Source organism: Protopterus annectens, chromosome 5.part0 (genome assembly GCF_019279795.1).
Source record: "Protopterus annectens isolate FY-2018-M chromosome 5.part0, PAN1.0, whole genome shotgun sequence".
Taxonomy (NCBI): domain Eukaryota; kingdom Metazoa; phylum Chordata; order Ceratodontiformes; family Protopteridae; genus Protopterus; species Protopterus annectens.
This window is the reverse complement of record NC_056735.1, coordinates 1,901,096,656-1,901,111,439: the sequence shown is the minus strand read 5'-3', so window position 1 is coordinate 1,901,111,439 and position 14,784 is coordinate 1,901,096,656. Positions and strand designations below refer to the sequence as shown.

At 42.0% G+C, this 14,784-nt stretch overlaps 1 protein-coding gene across 1 annotated transcript in view; it reads left to right on the top strand.

Annotated features, from left to right (window-relative positions):
* Positions 1-14,784, top strand: part of LOC122802434 — a 1,151,271-nt gene that overhangs the window by 764,003 nt on the left and 372,484 nt on the right. Inside the window, exon 4 of the mRNA XM_044072051.1 lies at positions 14,483-14,619. Coding sequence (XP_043927986.1) covers positions 14,483-14,619 — 137 coding nt within the window. The remainder of the gene's footprint in view (positions 1-14,482; positions 14,620-14,784) is intronic.

Genomic DNA, 14,784 nt, shown 5'->3' with positions numbered 1-14,784 from the left:
CAGTCCTCTCACCCTTCTTTTGGTAGATTCGGTTCCTGGGTAACCACGATGCAAAATAGTAATGTACTCTGGTTGCAAGGACTTTGGAACAATTACTTTTGGACCTTTCATAATGATACCTTTGTCAGCCAAAATCTCATCTATGTATGGAAAATAAGGTTGCATTTCTTGAGGTAAACTAGATTGCTTTGACGGCCATCCTTGACTGATAAAGGGGTTGAGCCTCTTTAAAACTGGAACCGTGGATGTGTGATCTCTCAACTCATCAAGATATGTGGAAGAAAAATGTCTCCCTTCCATGACTTCAAAATCAAGGTTCTCATTTTCATGCTGTTCTGTGGTGTTTCTGGGCAATATGGATAATGTATCAGCAAGATAAAGAAGTTTGCCTTTCTTGTAGACAAGATTGAAATTGCACTTCTGCAATCTCAGCATCAAATGTTGCTGTCTGGCTGGGGCTGAATGCATAGGCTTTCTCGGGATTGTGACTAATGGTTGGTGGTCTGTTTCAATCTGGATAGATCAACCATAAACATAATCATGTAACTTCAAACATGCAAACACAATTGGCAAAAGCTCTTTGTAAATCTGGGCATACTGCATCTCAGTTTGGTTACATTTTCTTGATGCATAGGCAACAGGTTGATCTTCTTGTAGAATGACTGCACCAAGGCCAAATTTCAAAGCATCACAGGAAAGTGTAACTGGTTTGTAAACATCATAGTATCTGAGCATCAGTGGACTAGTAATTCTCTGTTTCAGGACATCAAATGCTCTTTGGTGTTGCTCTAACCAAAACCAGGATACATCTTTACGTGTCAGCCCTCTGAGTGGTGCTGAAAGTTCGCTCAAGTCTGGAATGAACTTGCCTAGGTAGTTGACCATGCCAATAAAATGTTGCAGAGCTTGAATATTGTCTGGAGCTGGCATCCCAAGAATGGCTGTTTGCTTTGAAGGGTCTGGTTGTAATCATGTACTTGTCAATAAAGGATCACCATAAGTAACTTCCTGTAACCTGAACTTGCATTTGGGTGGATTGAGCTTAGGATTCACTTGACATGGACTTTATAGAACTTTTCTGAGGTTTCTGTCATGTTCTGCTACATCACAATCTCCTACCTGTATGTCATCTACTATGATAGCACAAGGATACCCAGCAAAAAATTTCTCCATTGCACGCTGAAACACTTCACTTGCAGAATTTATTCCAAATGGCATTCTCAAAAATCTGGACCTGCCAAACAGAGTACTGAAAGTAGTGAGCAGTGAGGATTTTCTGTCAAGCGCTGAATTTGCCAAAATGTACTCTGCATCTAAGACAGAAAAAAATAGTGGCATTTGGCATTAAGGCTGTGACTTCTTCAACTATGCACATTGGATGTTGAGGTCTTTTTAGCTCTTTGTTCAAGCCTTGTGGATCAATACATATTCTGATGTCATCTGAGATTTTCTTATGATCTACCACCATTGAAGATACCCACTCAGTTGGAGTGTCAGCTGGACAAATTACACCTTGTTGCACCATTTTATCTAACTGAGCTTCGTCTCTGTCCTGCATAGCTATTGAAACTTTACATGTTGGCCTGATAACTGGACTGACTTCTGGGTCTAACTTCATAGAGTACACAACTGGAAGTTTGCCTAATTTGTCTTGAAAAAGATCAGCATAGGTAGAAAAAATGTGTCGGGCAAAATTAAAGTAGTGGTCTTTTAAGCTAACTTGATGGAATTCCTCATTAAATGAAAGCAGTCCCATTTTCAAACTGTCTCTGAGACCTAATAATGACTGGACATGCCTCTTGACCACATAAAATAACATTAGGTAGCTCCTTCCAGCAGAGTAACATGAAAGCACAACTGAGCCTTCAGTTTAAATTTCTTCACCTCCATAAGCAACAAGTTTGGCACACTTGCCAAATCAAGCCTTTCACCTTTACACACTCTAGGAAATGTTTCTGCGGACATAACATTACACTTGGAACCTGTATCAACTTTGAGCTCTATGGGTTTGCCATTTATCCTAACATTACAAAATACTTCATTCTTTGCCCTTAAATCAACTGCATTGACCATTTAATGAAACACTGATGCACCATCAGCATAAAGAGTAGAATAGCCATTGTCTAACTGATCAACTCTGTTCTTAAAATGTTCCCTTTTAATAAAGGAATGTGGGACTTTTGATTTGCAAAACCTTTTGAAATGATTTCATTTATTGCATTTGTGGCATTGTTGACCAAAAGCTAAATATTTTTCCCTTTTAGATTCATGACTTCCACCACAATTATGACAGTTGACAATGAAACTAGGTTGGGGCCCACACTTTGAGTTTGTTGACTCACACTTATGCTTCACTGAGACTGTGGAGGTTCTGGAATGTGCTAGAAAGTTCTGGGGTTACCAGTGAGTGCTGCAGGGGTTACAGCTGCCATGTGCTTGGGCCTGATTCTTTTAACCATGTGCTGCATACTATCAACATGAGCTTTATCACTGTGCCTTCTAACTCTGCTCTCATTGCATATTTGTGTGTTTTTCTGTGAGCTTGTATATCTGACAAATCTCAATGACCTTAATGAAAGTTAAATCACTGTGAAAAAGCAAACTCTTTCTCACAGCATCATCTTTTATGCCACACACGCACGTCTGTCTTTTATCATCTCATCCATTAAGACACCAAATTTGCACGTTTTAGCTTTAATTCTCAAGTCAGTTATATTTGCTGCAAAAGTTTCACCAGGCTTTTGATCCCTTATATAAGATAAGTGCTTTTCCATTGTAATATTTGTCTGGGTGTTACACATTTCTCTAAATTTACGTTTTAAGCACTCAGGGTCCTCCCTTGACTCAGTCTGTACAACAACATGACGGTTTTCCCCCTCTCCAGCATAGACAGCAGGTGTATACACAAATGAGCATTCCCTTTCAGTAGCTTCTGATGCAGCTAAATTAAGTAGTATAAATGCCTTTGTATGGTTATCTTTATCAGAAAATGCAGCCTGTATGAAAATGTCATACTCTTGCTCAAACACACTCCAGTTCTCAGCAATATTATTGTCAAACACAAGTGCACTGGGTTTTCAAAATCCATCTGCCATGCCCACAAAGTATACACAAACACACTGAAAATATGGTCCTTGTAATTATCTATGAACAAACTGTTCTGTGAGCTTGTAATAACATTCAAATGCACAATAAACTTTTTGAATTACTTTGGTCTGTAATGGCTGTACTCAGTGAAATTTGCCCTGTAATGGCTGTACTTTGCGAAATATACCCTGTAATGGCTGTACTTTGCAAAATAGCTTTACTGTAACACTGCACAAATATGCGGACACTTTATATACTTCTGTTAAGTAAAAGAAGTTACTTTAAATCTCTTCCTATACTTTCAAAAACCTCTATCACATCTTCTAAACTTGTAGCCGTTGTTTTTAGGCAGTTTTCACTTGATATATTTTCTCTGTCTCTCTCTGTTCCTCTACCCTGATTACCGTGAAGTAACTCTCTAAATGCAGTCATAAAATTCTGTTTTCTGACCAGCATTCTCTGTGTGTCTGTTGTCTCTGTCCTCTTCATTTGCAAGATGACTGTTCTATCTGCCATGCTTTTAGTCACCAAGCATTGGTAGATAGCAGGAATAAGCTTATCCTGAAATGTCTCCTTCCCTCCTCCTTTGGGGAGGCCATATCTGGTTCTCAGGACAAGACAAAACATAAATCTAGATGGACATCTTCTTCCTCCTCCTCCTCCTTCTCTTCTAGAGCCTCAGAGGTGAAGAAGCGATCTTCCTTGGTTCTGAGTTATTCCTTGATACCGAGCCCTAAAAAGAAAAGGGCATCGGAGCTGAGTTCTAAATCATGGATCCAGAAGGATTCTTTGGAATCATGTTTTACTCCCTTAATTCCAACTCCTTCTTTGGCTCCTGAACAGTGTTCTATACCAATCATTTCATTGTCAAGGACACAATATTTCCCTTCACTGGATTCTTTTGCAGACAGACCACCGTCCCCTTTTTAGATAGACCAAAGTTCCCCTCAGTTGTCTTCATCCATTCTTCCAGGAGTCACACTGAAGTCAACGTGGAGAGGTTTATGATGAAGATTCTTTGGGCCAAAGATGTGTCAGGCACTCCATCAGCTCCTACTCCTTTGGTTCAGGTATTGACAACTTCCACTTACCCTGCTAACCCTCCTCCTCTAACCTCCACAGGTACCGTAGAGTTTTCGGTTCCAAGATTCCCAGAAACAATCATGTCTATTCCAAATGTTTATTTTTTATTTGGGCAGACAATTGCTCTGAGCACTCTGGTTGTGTCGGAACCAGAGTCCTCTTGGGGCCGCAGCCTGGCATTGGTTCTGAGTCATTCGAGTCTACTCCTGGGTTTTCAGAGCAGTCTCGGTGCCTTGGTGAGCCAGCGCAGACATGCTCGGGTATGACTTTGGTCTTGATGGGGACTTCATCAGGGCGGGGGGCAGATTTGGGGCCAAGGCCTTCCTTTTCGGCCCTGGAGCACCCTTTCTGTTCTGGTGGGTCAGCCTTCAAGGCCATGAAGAGGGCATTTGCTACTTCCAGTACCAGGTTGGTTCCTTCCTTCTTGGAGCCTCTGCCTCTGGCTGCCTCTGATCTGGAGCATCAACCAACTCCTTCACAGGGACAGCGGGTACTGCAGCCTCAGGCTACCCAGCAGGGTAACCCTTTTTCTTCTGAAACCTCCCCAGATGTCCCCCCTGAGGAGGTCACTCGAAAGAAATTATGCCAGATGAAGCATCTGACCTCTCCAGAAGAGTCCATCACAGAAGACACGGATTTTGATGAAGGCGAAGGGTCCCCCAGATCACCCCCTGATGATGTCGCATTTGGAGACATCTTGGAAATACTTAAACTGAGAGGTGGTTGGTAGTCCCTCAACACTTTGACTGAGGAGTCTGTGTATTTCAGGCTTTTGGTACCAGCCTGTCTACTTCCTGGATATCTCCACCCACCGACGAGCTCATCGACTTGATCGCTCATTGGGTGTGGAATGCCCCTGATGCTACAGAGCCAATCCCCAAGAAACCAGATAAAATCATTACAGTCCCAGAAGACAAGCCTTTTTGGACTAAGGGAGTTCCTGTAGATGCCATGGTGGTAGCAGTGGCCACTAAGAAGGAACTAGAGGAAGAAAGTTCCTCTATTCATTCCCCCAACAAAGAGTGGTGGGCGATGAATAGATTCAGGAAGCAAGATTATGCTTCATTGATCTTTGCCCTATGGTGTTTGAACTACCTGGCACATTTTATAATATTGCAGAGAGATCTGATGAAGGAGCTGTCGGGTACTCTCTCAGGAGCTGTTTCTGAAGAGGTACGGAATTCAGTCAACTGTCAGCTACCCTGACATCCATTTCCAAGTCGTCCATGAGGCTTATTTCCCATGCTGCCAAAGGAACGACAAGAGCAGTGGGTTCAGGAATTTCTGTAAGGAGGCATGCCTGGATACGCTTGTGTGATTTTGTGGAGCTCACATCTTCATTTGTCAGTGCATCTTTTGACAGCTCTTCCCTTTTTGGCCCAGCTGTTAGAGACACTTTAACCAGGTGCGAGAAGGATGGAAAAACCCTTTCTGCCATAGGAGTACGTTTTTCCCCTCCTCAGAGGCCCTTTTCTAGAAAACAATGAGGAACAAGCAAAATGTGGTTCAGGAAGTCTCAAGGATCTTTCCAGACTACACCTGGTGAAAGTTCCCCCAGAGGCAGGGGGGGACAATAATGGAAGATGCCACCCTCACAGCAGAGGTGGCCTGCAACATCAGGATTCCTTCTTCGGGAAATCCTTCCAGCGCTCTTGAATGGAGGCCTGATTGTCCACCTCTGGAGATAATCGGGGTCACTTATCCCTCAACCTAAAAGCCTGGCAAGAAATCGCCTCTGATACTTAGGTCCAGAGAATCATTTCCAGAGGCTATATAATTCTTTTTCCCTTCATCCTCCCTATTCAGAGAGATTCCCTGATGTTCCACCCAGTCAGTGGGAACAGGCAGCTGTTCAAATTCAAAAGCTGCTAGAAAAAAGAGTTATCCAAGAAGTCCCACCAGACCAAACAATGCAGATTTTACTCAAGATTCTTTTTAGTGCCAAAAAAAAGACAGAGGACTGGAGACCAATTTTGGATCTCAGTGAACTGAACAAATCTGTTCAAAAAACCAAATTCTGGGTGGTCACAGTTTAGTCCATTCTTATTTTTAGGAAAGGATGATTGGATGTGCTCTATAGATCTTTAGGATGCATACTACCATATAAAGATGGACAGACAGTCCAGAAGACTCCTTCACTTCCAGCTTGGAGCCAGTCATTACCAATTCACAATCCTGCCCTTTGGTCTCACCACAGCCCCCAGGCTGTTCAGCAAATGCATGGCAGTAGTAGCAGTTTACTTAAGACTGCAAGGATTCCGTGTGTTTCGGAACTTAGACGACTGCCTCATTTTTGCTACTACCAGGCAACTACTACTAACAGCAAAACAAAAGGTTCTGCAGTTATGTGACCATCTATGCATCACAATCAACTTAGGCAAATCCTTGCTGGAACCCACACAAAATCTAACGTTTATAGGAGCATTGTCAGACACAAGAGCCTCCATTGCCTCACTCCCTCCATCTTGATTAGAAATATCCAGAATCAAGTTCAGGCTCTGCTACAAACAGAGTTCCTGCACATCTAGTGCTTCAAGCATTAGGCGCAATGGTGGCTACCATAACTGTTGTTCCCCTAACCAAGTTTCACATGAGAATATTGAAGTGGCTACTTGCAGTACAATGGTCAATCCTTCAGCATCCCTTATCAATGCCAATATTAATCACTAACATATGCAAAAGGGATCTTCTGTGGTGGATTCATTCAAGCCAAGTTCGACAAGGACGCCTGTTCATTCCCACTCAGCCCAAGGCCACAATGACCGCGGATGCTTCCCAGGTTGGGGAAGGGGCATTGCCAGGAAAAGACAGTCCAAGGCACTTGGTCCCCATCAGAGACCAACTTGCACATAAACGTTTTAGAGATGAGAGTTGTGTTATTAGCATTGTGAGCATTTCAAGACTCTATCTGTGGGGACCTTTGTAGTTCAAATGTAGAAAAACAAAATGTGAGCACACCAACAAAGCTGAACAGAGACAAATAAAGCGTTATTCTTCCAAGTTGTAGTGTATCTGATACACTATAACTTGGAAGAATAACACTTTATTTGTCTCTGTTCAGCTTTGTTGGTGTGCTCACATTTTGTTTTTCTACATTTGGAATTTACTGTGTGTGAGCTACATTTGGCAGGAGTGTGTGCTTTTTGTTCTACAACCTTTTTAGTTCAGTCAGATATGTCATGACAAACATGTCATGGTCTGGTATATCAACAAACAGGTGAGAACCAAATCTTACCCCTTATGCCGAGAAGCCCTCAGAGTTTGGTAGTGGGCGATCTCACTGAACCACTTTCTGATCGCAATGCATATTCTGGGGAAGTCTAGTGTGATAGCAGACAAGTTGAGCAGGTGCATCCTTCTATCTAATGAATGGTCCCTCAATCCAGAAGTTTTATAGGTTCATAGGTTCATACTAGGCTATCTGCCCTAGGGCATTTATAAGCCTAGCCAGAATGTGTTTGGCTTTCGCCAACCATTTTAAATTTATTTTACTATGCCCTTTTTCAAGGTTAGTATACTGTGCCTCTGTCTAACAGTGACACAGAAGTGATACCTGGGGTAAACCTACGATCTCCCATCCACTCATCAAGATTCCTCTTGAAGAGAGTCAATGAGGGACTCTGCCTAACCTGGACTGGGATTTTATTCCAGAGTGAAGGGAGCCTCTGGGTTATGAATCTGTCCCTCCAGCATGTCCTATTTATTTCAGTGCTGAGGTTCAAGTCTCTCGAGCGCATAGCTGGATGGGATTTGGATTTTCTGAGGTGCAGCATGTCCATTAATTCCGGGTTGGACATGGCTTTATACGTCAGGCACAGATCGCCTCTGAACAGGCGGTATGCCACTGAGTAGAGCTGGAGTTTCTTTAACCGGGCAGCATATGGCATCTGTTTGAGCCCTTTGATCTTCTTGGTGAGGTACTTTTGGGGTCTTTCCAGTTGCTGCAGGTGTCTGGTAAGGTACATCCCAAAACGGGCATTGTACTCAATTATGGGCCTGATGAGGGATGAGTAAAGAGGCACGATGGCCTCCCTGATCTAGATGTGAATCCCTTCATGATTAGGTGGGCTATATAAAATGTTTTTAACCACTTTGGCCACGTGGTTGTCAAATGAGAGATTGCTATCAACTTGGGTCCCCAGGTCCCTAATTACTTCTTCTGTACTTAATGGATTACCACCTATGTGGTAATTTGTGGGCACTTTGTTTTTGCCAAAGGGGATGACTATACACTTTTTGGCATTTAGCTTGAGGCCATGGCTCTGGCACCAGTTGTCTGTTTCTATGAGGCCCTTTTGGAGGATGCTTGTGTCGGCTGGAGAGTCAATTATGGCACCCAGTTTGCAGTAATCTGCGAACTTGGTCAGCCACAGTCCTTCCATGTTGGCCTGTACCTCCAAGAAATATATACCGAACAAGAGAGGTCCCAGGACTGAGCCTTGTGGGACACCACTTGTAACTGGTTTGGAGTCTGACATGCCTCCAGCAATTCTAACCATGTGGGTTCTGTCCTTGAGCCAATTTGCAATCCATCTAGTGACATAGGGGTTTATATTTAAGCTGGTGAGCTTATCTATAATGCCCGAGTGGGGTATTGTATCAAAGGCTTTTGTGAGGTCCAGGTAGGCTGTATGGACCACCTTCCCCTTGTCAATGGCCTTGGTGACTGTTTCAAAGAAATCAACCAGGTTTAAGAGGCAGGATCTGCCCTTAACAAAGCCGAACTGGGTAGGATCCAGTGTTTGTAGGTCCCCAATATCTTTATTTATGAGGTCCATGATGATCCTTTCCATAGCTTTGCAAACCAAGCTAGTCAGGCTTATGGGGTGATAGTTTCCAGGATCTGTTGAGGCACCACCTTTATGGAGACGGACCACTGTTGCTGTACGCCACTCTTTGGGCACATATCCTGTAGTAAGGCTGAGATTGAACAGTAGTTTTATGTTTGGGTTTAGCTCTTCTTGGAGTTCATGTAGGACGCAGCCCGGGACACTGTCTGGTCCCATTGATGCTGTGTTTTTTGCTTTGGAGAGGGTGGCTCTTACCTGAGCATCTGAGATGTCAGGGGGGGCAGCACTCTGCTGGGATAGATATTTGCCCTTTTGGTGGGGAGGGGGGGATTTTCTGAATAGGTGGCCAGCCGTGCTGTGACCTTTTTGACTTTCCTCTGAACAGGTACAGCAGATACTTTCCGATAAACCCCAAAATAGTAGAATAGCAAGAAAGAAACATTTGGCCAGTGAATAACAAAATGCACATGTAAATGGTGGTACAGCGGTAGTGTTGTTGCCTCACAGCAAGAGTTTCTCCTGTTCGATTCTCGGCTGGAGTGCCTTCTGTGTGGAGTCTGCATGTCCTCCCCGTGGTCGAGTGGCCTGCAAAAGACATGTGTGAATGGGCGTGCCTTCGCTGAAGGTTGGGCATCGGGCTGGCAACTCAGCACCATAAAAATCGACTGCCAATTATTAGTGGACCGGAGTTCCACTGTGGCGACCCCTAACTGGGAAAAGCCAAAAAGACAAACAACAACAACATGTAAATGAAATAAGATATTTAATACAAAAACTCTAGCACCTCAGTAAATATAGCCTTCTAGGACTTAACTCCTAGAAGGCTGTATTTGCCGAGACACTACAGTTTTTGTATTAGATATCTTATTTCATTTACTTTAACTCCTAGAAGGCTGTATTTGCCGAGGCGCTAAAGTTTTTATATTAAATATCTTATTTCATTTACATGTGCAGTTTGTTATTCACTGGCCAAGTGTTTTTTTCTTACAGCAGCTACTTTGCCTTCATCCCCCCAGAGGGGGAATTACCAAGGGATGCTGTTCTCCACAGTTGAACCCCCAGTCTCTTTTATGCCTTTCCTCCAAGCCCACTAATTCTCAAATTTCTACAGAAAGCAGCCAAGTTGAAAAACAAAGTCATCCTCGTTGCCTTTTGGTCTTGGCAGATTTGTTTCCCCTTCCTATAGCCTCATCTGGTATGAACACCATGGATTCTGAATCCAATTCTGGACCTCCCATCACACCCGATGGGCATCATTCACCCAGACATTAAAGTCTCAAGCTGACAGCTTGGTTTCTCCAATTCAGTTAGTGGCCAGGCATGATATGCTCTCTTCCTCAGTTAAACACATACATATGGCATCTCATAAACCATCTGCTCACAAACTTTACTTGAGTAAATGGAAGAAGTTCATTCACTGGGACTCCATACATGACTTTGATCCCTTTTCAGCACTAATCCACGAAATTCATCTCTTCTTAGCCTCTATTTTCAATGATGGTGCTTCCACTTCTCCAATTAAAGTTCAACTGGCAGCCATCTCTAATTTTCACAGTGGTTTCCATGGATCATCTGTGGCCTCGCATAAACTTTGCAAATCCTTTTTAAGAGGTGCTCTCCTTTTAAAGCCCCCTTACGAGGACCCTACTCCTCCTTGGAACCTTACCTTAATGCTGTAGGCCTTGACACAAACCCCTTTCAAGATGGCTTCTAGATGTGATCTAATGTTTCTATCCTGAAAACTCTCTTCTTGGTAGCCATTACCTCAGCTAGAAGAATCTTGGAAATTCAGGCAATTTCTTCTAGACCACCATATTTGATTTTTTACAAGGATAGAGTTTCTCTCAGGACCATCCCATCCTTTTTACCTAAAGTTGTGTTGGAAACCAGTCTTAGTCAATGCATTAATCTTCCAGTGTTTTTCCAAAATTATTCTAACAAGGGGGGGTACACATTACATCTGTTAGATGTTCACAGACAACTAACATTCTATCTTGATAGGACCAAGGACATCAGGAAGTCTGATCAACTGTTTGTTTCATTTTCACATAGCAAATTGAGATGACCTGTAAACAAAGTAACCCTAGCTAAGTGGATTTCAGACTGTATTTCCTTTGTTTATAGGAGGAAAGGTATTTTCTTACCTTTACCACCAAAAGCATATTCAACTAGAGTGGTAGCTACTCCTACGTCTTTCAAGTCAAGAACTTCCATTGACAACATCTGTGCAGCTGCAACTTGGGCATCTTCTCATACCTTTATTACTTATTACAAATTAGATCTGGTCTTTAGGGGTGGAGTATCATTTGGCACAATGGTGCTTAGGAATATCCTTCCTTGAGTCCACCCAAGTTTCTAAGTAGTAGGGGACTCTGTCACACAGGTGATGACAGGATGAAGATTGACAACTGCAGATAAAGAAGTTATGTCTTACCATAATATTCCATCTGAGTTGTCCAGCTTTGTCTGTCATCACCGCCTCTCCCTCCTTCCCCTACTGGATTTCCTGGAAGAACAGACTTTCACATGTGAGTTCCCCTTTGGAATATAATTATAATCCAGATATGGTTTCTTTCATACATTTATGTCTTTCATTCTGTAATCAGCAAACTCAGTCTGAGGTAATTTACCCTATGCATTATGGGGAAGGGATGTGCTCGAAAGTTTTTGGACTCGAGCTATAGAAACGGCCGAGTCACTTCCGAAGGATTGGAACTGAACCCACAGGTGATGAAAGATGAAGATCGCGACAACAGTCAGGAAATCCTTCTATGTGGCACACCTCATCACTAAGGGCTTTTCATCCAGAAAAAAGGCGGTCATTATCCCACTGTACTCATCCCTCATTAGACCCATTATAGAGTACAATGCCCCATTTGGTATGTACCTCACAAGACATCTGCAACAGCTGGAAAGGCCACAGAAATACCTCACTAAAAGAATCACAGGCCTAAAGCAGATGCCCTATACTGACCATCTAAAAAAACTCCAGCTATACTCTGTGGCATATCGTCTACTCAGAGACGATCTCTGCTTAACATACAAGGCCATGTCAAACCCTGAGCTATTGGACATGCTCCACTTAAAGAAATCCCAATCCCTCAGAGCCAAACGCTCCAGGGATCTAAACCTTGTCATCACAATGAACAAAACATGCTGGAGGGATAGGTTCCTGACCCAGAGACTCCCCATACTCTGGAATAGACTGCCCATACATGTCAAGCAGAGCACCTCCTTGGCCCTCTTCAAAAGGAACTTTGATGATTGGATGGGAGATAGGAAATTCACCCCGGGGATCACGTCAATTGCCCTGCTAGACAGGGGTCCAGGAAAGTAAATATTGTGGGAAGAAATATCCAGGGCATTGTTATGGCTAGGCTTGTATAGGCCCTAGGGCCGATAGCCTAGTACCAGCCTATGAACCTTGTAAGATGGACAACTCAGATGGAACGTTATGAAGACAACTTCTTTTTATGATTTGATTTGAACTTGACATATATTTTTTGTAGTAGTATTTGTTTTTGGACACCAGACAGTGATATAAGCTTGTTATACTTTTTAGTTTTTCATATATGTTGGATTAATAAGCACTAACAATACAAATATAAAAAATGGATTGTTTAAAGGATTGTGTAATAGTCATAGGGTAATTGGCAAATTGATATTTATTATTATTTTTTTTTGTTAGCATTTGTACATATGTACTTAAAATTGTTCCCATTGTTTTTTTTTCCTTTAAATATGGACATTAATCCATATTTATTTATGCATTGAAGAAGCTCTCTGTTTGAGGGCGATACCTGGTTTGTTTTTTTCTGATGATTGCGAAATAAATGGTAAAAATCTAAATGCCTGTTTCAGGTGATGGTATATATGCATTTGTGTGTATGTGATTGAGTTTAGTATTTATGACAGCAGTCTATTTTAGCACATCATATCCTGATATCATTCCTGTACAACTAGTTTTCCCTTTTTCTTAGTTTTTCTTCCTTAAAGAAAGTGTTTACTACACTTAAGGTTGGAAACCTACATTTCCTCAGTACAAGGTTTCATTATGAATAAATAAATAAATAAATAAATAAAAACATATATATATGTATGTGTGTGTATATATGCATACATACACACACACACACACACACACACACACACACACACACACATCTACATGTTTAATGGATGGCCACGGTGGTGCAGCGGATAGTGTTGTTGCCTCACAGCAAGAGGTTCTCCAGTTCGATTTTTGGCTGGGGTGCCTTCTGTACAGAGTTTGCATGTTCTTCCTGTGGTCACGTGGGTTTCCTCTAGGTGCTCTGGTTTCCTCCCACATCCCAAAGACATGCAGTAGATGGATTGGACATTCTAAATTGGCTGTAGGTGCGTGTGTGTGCAAGCGAGTGGTATGAATGAAATACCATGGCAGGGCTAGTCACCTGGCAGTATAAACCTTGGCTCGAGATGATTGTTGCTGGTGCAACAACACCCCAACCCCATGTGCAAAATGGGAAAAGGGATTGAGGATGGATGGATGGATGGATGGATGGATGGATGGATGGATGGATGGATGGATGGATGTTTTGGTGGGGCACCAGCAACAGTATACTGCAAATGATTCAGAAATTTAGAAAAAAAATCATATGAAAGAAATCAGATGAACATTTTTTTCATTACATTGGGCCCGATTCCAAAAGAGTTGCTGTTAGTGTAGGTAACTACTTACACTGAGAGCAGGCCTTTTGGAATCTGGCCCCCGGTGTGAGCCTTTTTATAGACCAGTTTTACATGGAAGTAAGTCACTTACACTGAAAGCAGGAATTATGGCAGGGTTACACCGAGAGCAACTCTTTTGGAATCTGGCCCATTGTTTCCCGCACCCCATGCAATGGTCTACTGAATATCTAAAGTATTGTTACCATTTTGCTTATGTACTCTGTTGCCTGAAATTGTAGAAATTTGTTTTTATTAGTATAAGATCCATTTAATTGTTTAGGATAATTTTAATAAATCTGATTGTAGCCTAAGATGGCTAACATGTCTTCTAAATAAAGGTGGATCTGAGTGCACCACTCAAATGCAACACAGTAGAAAGCATTGTCTACTGCCACAAAAATTGAAAATTGTGTTCATAATCAGCCAGGTTAGTTTTATTTATTTTTTTAATTATTATTTTTGTAGCACTGGAAATAGTGTATTTTTGTTGTGTGTTGTTCATTTAGTCATTAATTCCTTAAATGACTGAATCTAAAATTATCCCTCAACAGTACATGATTTACTGGAGTTAATTTGGCCACAAAACAGTCACCCCTCTTTACTTTGGCAAAAACATTCTGATAATAGTTAGCTGTTATACTGTGCCAGTTTGTCTTTGTAGTTGTATAAACCTGAGCAAGTCAGTGGTGAGTTATTGAGTGGGAATTTCTACAGTAAATACAGTGGCATGTTTAATTATGAGAAGGCGGACATGTAGTGAGACAACCCTATTGGCCATTTTTTCACAACAGACTCAATTTTGTCTCTTACAGGAAGGCAAACTGTAATTGTCAACATGAACATCTGAGCGGTTGTAACAGTCTGGATAGAGCCCCTTTAATCACTGTGTCAGTACAAACGCAAACTGAATGGAGCTGGCTAAATCAGCCGCATTTCCCACATTTAAATGGTAGGTCATTGTCATCTAAAATAATGGTTATTAGCATTGCTTACCAGCATGTGAATTATCATTCTTATTTGTTGTCATTAAAATGTGTGCTAACAATGAATCAGTTTAACACAGCTTTAAAACTGAGATGCAGGAAGAATGAGAGTTACTTTCAGACAGACCAGA